Source organism: Ochlerotatus camptorhynchus, unplaced genomic scaffold (genome assembly GCF_037179485.1).
Source record: "Ochlerotatus camptorhynchus isolate MF236.1 unplaced genomic scaffold, CSIRO-AGI_Acam_v1.1 ptg000361l, whole genome shotgun sequence".
NCBI lineage: Eukaryota > Metazoa > Arthropoda > Insecta > Diptera > Culicidae > Ochlerotatus > Ochlerotatus camptorhynchus.
The window spans coordinates 868967-877069 of NW_027040849.1; the positions used below are offsets into that span (position 1 = coordinate 868967).

An 8103-nucleotide genomic window follows, 5' to 3' on the forward strand; every position below is an offset into this window, starting at 1 on the left:
AATAGTGTTTAAAACAAAAATAATGTTACGTTTATTTTAAAAATATTCGTGTTGAAAATAAACGTGAATATTTTTATTTGATTTGACAACTATACACAGCAAGAAAAAATGTAATATCGATCAATGTAATTCAAGCTGATGTATGAAATAATGATGTAAGAGCAAAAAGCAGATACAATCTTACATCAATGGATGTAATTTTGTTCGCAAAATCGATGTACATCGTACAACCATAGAGGTAACTCTAAGACTAGTAGGTCCCGAAGAAACGAGCTCTACTTTTTGGCTCAGCTCTGGTACTATCTTCGGTCCCAAGCTAATCGATTAGCCCCTCGAAACATAGGAAATTCCACTAACCCCTCATTTTATCTGTCAAACTTTCATAGCGAATCAAAACAAACATTGTGTAGTGCTAGAATGTTGACTAGAATGGGGTACGTTAATCGGTTTGCTTGGGACTAATAGGCTAGTCAAGTAGTGAGCCAATTTCAAATCGATAGTTTCATATTGATTGTTGTTCCAACTGAGTGGGGGTTGAGTCTTGTCGTGGAGTACGACCACCATTCCAGGTCGAAGGTTTGGTGTCGTTCGTAGATTCTTCTTGCGTGGTTGGAGAGAATTGAAGTAATCCCTGGACCACGCTCGCCAAAAATGCTCACGCATCAGTTGAAGATGTTGCCATCGATCGAGTCGGTTAACGTTGATATCTTCCAAGGACGGCTCGGCTGGAGCGATCAGCGGACGACCTATAAGCTGGCATAATTACCTGTGGATCTGCAGGATCGCTGGACACGCTGTACAACGGACGCGAGTTTGGATAGCCTCTATCTCCGTCAGGATGGTCGCCATTTCTTCGAATGTTAGCTTCACGTTGCATACGACTCTCTTCAGGTGGGGTTTCGTCGCCTTAACCGCCACTTCCCAGAGACCACCGAACTCTGGTGCGTCCGGCGGGATGTAATGCCACTGTATCTCACGTGCTTGGCAGAACTGTTGGATTTTCTTCGCAGTTTGTTGATCTTGGAATTGCCGATACAACTCGTGTAGTTCGTGGTTTGCTCCGTGGAAATTTGTTGCATTGTCCGAAAGAATTTGTTGGACCATTCCTCTTCGACTGATGAATATCTTTAACACGTAGACTGCTACATACGCGTTCACGAGCTTCGGACGATGTGAACCTTGTTTCACCAGAAACGGACCGGCATAATCCACACCAGTCACTGCGAACGGAGGCGATGGTACGATTCTCGATGTCGGTAGATTTCCCATTAGCTGTTTGGTTTCATCAGGATTCGTGCGAAAACATTTCACACAGACCGTGTTACTTGTCGCACAGTAGACTTTGCGTTCAGAAGCCAGTACCTCTGCCGAATGATGTTGATGAAACCTGCTTGACCGATGTGAAGATGCTCTAAATGCAATGCACTAATCAACTTTCTCGTTACAGGATCCTTGTCGGGAAGAATGAGTTGATGCTTCGCTGCAAACGGTAGTTTCGACCGATCCAATCGCCCTCCGACTCGCAGCAAGCCGTTTTTATACACCGGGCGCAGGTTGCCCAGACGTTTGCATGGTTGATTGGAGACCAGTCGTTGAATTTCATCACCAAGGTGCACTTGTTGAATCACCTTGACGATTGCTTCCGATGCTTGACGTAGCTCTTCGACAGTGAGATGGGCTTGCTTCACACGATCGGGTGACCGTGGCCTTCGGCAGTTGCTGACGAACCTCAACACGTAGCCCATGATGCGTTGAATTTTTCGAAAAGAGCTGGGTTTGAAGAAGAACGGAAAAGGCTCACAACTTAACGCAGGAGTTGCAATTAGGACCTTCAGCTCGGATTGTTGTCGAGAATCTCTTCGGTGTCTTCACCGTCGTATTCGGATGAAGACAGGAACTTCGGACCATTCCACCAGAGGCTGTTCTGTCTCAAAGCTTCCGGCAGTTGGCCTCGAGAGACGATATCGGCGGGATCAGGGTGTCTACTACCTCGAAAACCGGGAATTTACAGGGAATTTTATTTTTTCTGGGAAAACCTGGAATATTCAGGGAATTTTGGTTCCACTCAGGGAATTTTCCAATTATCACTTCATTCGTAATTCAAAAGAAGTTTTTCGTTCAGTTTCTCGAAACGTTTCTTAAGGACACTGAACTTGACAAGCATCTGACAGCTAAGACAACGTGTGTGAACGAGACAAGTTCATTCAGAGAGTCTTGTCACGCTCGCTCTTCGCTGATTTGTATGTGGATGATCAAAATCGTCATAAAAAGTAAACAGCCGAAAAAGAGAGACTGGCAACCGTCAAAAGGAAGCATACGAAGCATGTATTGTATAAGAATAAGCATGCCAGACAGCAGGCCTACATAGAATTTTTTTTTTTGAGCTTCAGAGAGGGTCGGAGATCTACTGAGAAATTTGTTGAGCTTCAGGGTAGTTCGTAGATCTTGAGAACAGAACTACAAACAAATTACAAGTAATTAACAGAAATTCATAAAAACAAAATCACAAGAGAGGTCGCAGATCTTCAGATAAATGTTCAAAGAAATTTTCAAAACTTTAAGCATGTAAAAATAATTACTATAAGCGAAATTTTGCAAATCTTCAGGGAAATTCGCATAACTTCAGACAAGTCCAAGAATCTACAGTGAAATATAAAGTATTTCACAGAAGTTTGGAGATCCTCGAAACATTATTCAACATCAGAAAAGTTCGTAGATCTTCAAAACAAAGCTACAGAACTTTGAAAAAAAAAATACAGGACTTCTGAAAAAACACAAGAATCTCATAAATGTTAATGGATTTTCAGTAAAAATTGCAGAACTTCAGGGAAGCTCGGCGAATCAAAAAAAAATATTAACACGATTTCAGGAAAATTAAAACTTCTAAGAAGCTCAAATATTTTCAGATAAATTTTGACAACCTAAAGGTAATCTTCAGTTTTCAAATCTTCAGGGTAACCCGAGAGGAATTTACAAAACATCAGAGAAGTTTGCAGATCTACTGAGAAATTTATTGAGCCTCAAGTTTTTTTGTAGATCTTGGGAATAGAGCTACGCAGCTTAAGACAACTTTACAGAACTTTAAAGATATTTACAGGAATTTGACAGATAGTTTCACACAAATGTGAGATCTTAAGAAAAATTCGTTAAATGTCAGAAAAGCACCTCAATTCCAAAAACAAATCGCATCGAAGTACAAAAGTACAATATTTTGCAGAACTCCATGGAAGTCGGAAATAGATAGATCTAAATAACTTCAGAGAATTCCGTAGACCTTAAGAGAAGTAGAACGTCAGAAAGTTCGTACGTTTTTAGAAAAAATTGCAAAACTTCAGCAAAACTCACAGATTTTCGGGAAAGTTCGCCGATCTTTAGATAAATAATCCACAAAGAAATTTAAAGAACTTTATAAAAGTTCGGAGATTTACTGTGAAATTTATTGAACTTCAAAGCTGTTCGTAGATCTTTAAAGCAGAAATACAGTACTTCAGAAAACTTTACAGAATTTGAAATAAATTTTAGGAACTTCAGAAAAGTTCAGAGGGTAGATCGTAAATCTACTCAAAAATTAGCAGATGTTTAAATAAATTTTCAGAATTTTACTGCGGTTCTTGGATTTTGAAAGACATTTACAGAACTTCAGTTAAGTTCATTTATCTTTGCACAGCTTCAGAAAAATTAGAAAAACTTTAGAATACTTCTTAAAACTTCCGGAGAGCTCAAAAATTTCTAGATAATCTTTTAATTCTTTAGAAAATTGTATAGATGTTCAGAGATATTTGCAGATATTCATTGAATCATAAAAATCTGCAGAGAAAATTACAGAACTTTCGAGAAGTTTTTAGATTATTAGAAATTTTGTGAACATCAGAGATAATTGTTGATCTTTAAGGATCTTAAATCTTCAGGGATTCAGGAACTTTGTAGATTTTTAGGAAAATTTGCAGAACTTCTGAAGAACACATAGAATTTCAAAGAAATCTGTAGAACTACCTAGACATTTGCAAATTGTTAGGAAAGATTGTTGATCTTTAAAAAAAAATTACCGGAGAACAGAAACAAAACTTCAGGGACGTCAGAGGGTTTGAAGACCTTGCAGAATTGAGTTGTTAACATAAATTTTCAGAACTCAAGGAATCATGTATTTCTAGTGAGAACTTTTCCCACTAGCTTGTTTAAAGTTGGTATCGACATCCTGGCGAAGTTTTGAAATCCATTTTCATCTTCATATCGCAGCTCTTGATGGACAAGATGAGCCAGATCCCTGCCGGTGTTCCTCCTGAGCAACCATTTCCTACTCCACAAAGTTCACCTTCTTTTTCTCATTTTATTTAAAATAATAAAAGCAAATACGTCTGCCGAAACTAGAGCAATTTTCCGGTAATTCATGGTGGAAGTATTTACTTTTGATTGACAGTTCTTTCGACATGTGCAAGCAGTGTGAACACCAGCAAACATGTGCAAGCAGTGTAAACACCAGCATTTTGATCTATCGTTTTATCGAAATAGTATAGACAGGTTTCTTACTTGTATTTATATTCTTGAATTAACACAAATACCAAAAAAGAATGTAATATTGATTGACGTAATGCATGTTACTGTATGAATAACTAATGTGATTGCAAAAACCAAATACAGTATTACCATAGAGGTAACTCTAAGACCACTGGGTCCCGAAGAAAATCATTATTATTTTTGGCTCACTCAGTACCAGAACAACGGTCCCAAGCAGTCCCAAGCTATTTCACTCACCCCTGCATGTTCTGCATGAATCCACACACCCCTGATGTTATCTGTCAAACTTTCATAGCGAATCAAAACAAACATAGTGTAGTAATAGAATTTCAACTAGAATAGGGTACGTTAATCGTTTGCTTGGGACCAATAGGCTACTAAAGTGGTGAGCCATTTTAAAATCGTTAGTTTCGTATTGATTGTTGGTACAACGTTATATTACACAACCGATGGATTGACCTAGTTGCAGCAATTTGGATGTAATATTCAACAACTTTTTTTTTCTGTGTAGGTGATCAAAAATAAATATGTTGATTTTAAAATAAACAAAAATATTTTGAAATTATTTTGGATAAAATGGATAGCAAATAAATGGGAATCTGCAGACAGGGCATCTAAATTCCTGGGATGAAAGAAGGGGTGTTGGATCCGGGAGGCCGTCGGGGTGGGTGTCCCGGGGGTCCAGTTCAGTAAAACTGGTGAAAATTTGTGATATTAGCGTCGTTTTGTCGTTTCTGACGGTGGACCTCATACCGGCCTCTTTGGCCTTTCTATATTGTGGGTTTCCACCAGTTTCGTCGAGCTTGGAACACTTGCTTGCGTGGGTTTCCAGACCCTTCGCTTTTCAGTTGAGTTTGCTGAATGTAAACAAGAAGGAAAAAAAGGACACGCTAAAAATTGTTTACCCAGATTATGTAATGTTGAAATAAATATGCTTTTGTAGATAGAAAGAGGATTGATGACGATTCTGAAGCTTTCCTGCAAAAAGATGATGCGCGATGTAAGTAGAAGCTAGAAATGAATGAAGATTTTTAGAAGATTGATTCGCTAGTGTGAGATTTTTCGAGCATCTAGCATTGAGATTTAGATGCGTCAAACATACATATTTTTGTTGAAAACATGTTTTTAATTTACTTTGAACTATATATACATATATATTTTTGATTTAAATGAACAAAATTTGATTCCGTGCTGATGGTACAAGCTTCTAAGAAAATTCTATTACGGCGAACCATATTATTTTATTTTAACGGCGCCGGTGGTGTAGTGGTAAGCGTGATTACCTCTCACTCCAGCAGGCCTGGGTTCAATCCCAGTCGGCGCCGCCGGGATGTTCTGAGGCATAACATCTCTGATCACGCCTTCCTTAGGATGGGAAGTAAAGCCGTTGGTCCCCGGTTCATGAGTTGATGGGTCGATAGGTAGGGTCCAGGTGTGGGAGCTGCCTTCCTGGCACGTCGGTAGCATTGGTGCTCAGCACGGAAAACAAGATCGACGGAAAAAACAAACCAAAGGAAAAAAAAAACCATATTATTTTAATTGATTTCTTCGCCAGTTAGTCGTCTGTCACTTCGGTGGTTAGGGTACGGCCAGGGTAGACACGATTCGCGACGCGAATCAAAACAAACATAATGTAGTTCTAGAATTTCGAGGAATGGGGTATGCTTGTAGATGTACTTAGGACCAATAGGCTAGTAAAGTAGTGAGTCAATGGGTTAATGAAAATACTGAGGTTTTGACATAACTATGCTGCGGCTACCACAGTATTTTACATTTGATCGTCCATATACAGTAGCGCCAAAAGCATACTGTGGTGGGTTCAAAACTTGACCATCTAAAAATCTTGATCAATTTAAAAGCGTCAGTTTCCACCGGTTGGTATCAAAATTTATATTTTTGATTTAAACGAACAAAATTCGTATCCGTGAAGGGTTTGCGTAAAATCGTTTGGTTGCGAGTACCTAAGTATTTTCAAAAGCTTAAACATGCAAAAGCCTCTCTCAGGAAGACCAGTGATGCCAGCAAAAATATATCGGTGGGGACTTGTTGAGACTTTCAAAATAAGACCTCAGCATTAGCCCCAGCTGGGTGATATGCCACCATGTTATTGAAACCAACATCTGAAACGTCACAATTAATTATATGATTTGAGTAGTAGCTATACTGAAGATCCCAGAGATGTCGCCCCTTCAGTGGTAGGAAAATCATTTTTGCAGTATGGAGAATATCAGAAAATCCACGATTTGTGACTAAACATGCTTTTACAGAAGGAAACAAATAAACGAGTGTTTACCTTATCACCATAGTAATGTACTCGTGCAATTTTTGTGTATCTAAAACTGCCCATAAAGACGATAATGAATAAAAATTGAAAATTTTCATGCATTTCCAAATGGTTTCCTACCATTCCCATACATTCGAAGTGACTGGCCCTCTGGATGTGGATGATGTCAAAAACAACAAAACATGATTAATTCAAGTGTGAACTGCTAAAATGGCGTGACTGAATTGTCTTATTTATCAAATGAAATTATTTTCCCTTTTATGCCATATAAATGGTTGACTTCGTGGTAGACAATCAGAAAATAATATTTTATAAGTTCTGAGTTTATTTTTCACAAAATGTAAGCAAAAATATTGAGAATATCTATAAAATATCAGTCACACCTTTTTTGAAATTCTGGCTTGAATCTTCTTTTTGTTTACAAATTATGAGCTGTCAGTGGGGCCCACAATTCTCGGGCCCGCAGCGATGTTAGCTCTTTTTAAGGCAAGGCAAACAAGATAGGGTTGCCATCTACACGAAACGAAAATCAATTATTTAATTCATGTGTTTCACTTATACATTTTTGCCAAAGCATCAGCCTTATACATTCCATAAGACAAACCACATAGGTCCTATTAGAATGCATAAAAGGTATGTGTGACAGCTTATACATTTCATTTGACACATGATCTTTATTAACTTTTTGCAAGGCGTCTACTTATTAGTTGACTTAAACATTTTATGAATAATCAGCAATGAAAATTTGCCAAAAGGTATAAGGAGATTTCTATCCGTGTAGCTGATTAGCCCATACGAATTGCTGGCGAAAAAGTTACGTCATTTGACATTGGGCGCTTGAAAACTGATTCACCCTTCGTCCGGGATGGGGACCGCTAGAGTAATTTCATCCGACGGGCTACCAAATGGCGAATGGAACTTAGCAATTTGTTTTGTGATTTTTTTCCGCGCCGGCTGATTGCGTGGTCAGCCATCCCTAATAAAAAATACCATAAGCGAACGATAACCCACATAATAGAACTATTTCACAAATGGTTTGGATGATACCGCGAACACGTCGTTAAGCAAAATAACCATAACAATTTTATTAGGGATGTTTTCTCCTCGTCCGTGCAGGAAGTGTTAGTTTTTATTCGGTGTGTGTGCGATGATAACAATACTTCACGCTACATTGGAATTCTTTTTTTGGTTAAACTGTTCTACGTTTTCGACCAGTTTTTGGGCATTGATTCTGTTTTGTTCCACCGCACACGCAAAAACTTTGACGTTGTTGACGTTTAACTTTCACAAAACGTCGCTGTATA

General features: G+C 38.5%; 1 protein-coding gene across 1 annotated transcript; it reads right to left on the reverse strand.

The window, feature by feature from the left end:
* Positions 1-762: 762 nt before the first annotated feature.
* On the reverse strand, positions 763-1745 carry LOC135709559 (uncharacterized). Its single transcript, XM_065231952.1, has 2 exons — positions 1326-1745; positions 763-1272 (listed from the first exon to the last, which is right to left on the reverse strand). Exons 1-2 carry the CDS (start codon positions 1743-1745, stop codon positions 763-765), a joined length of 930 nt encoding a protein of 309 aa, XP_065088024.1.
* Between the last annotated feature and the right edge of the window lie 6358 nt (positions 1746-8103).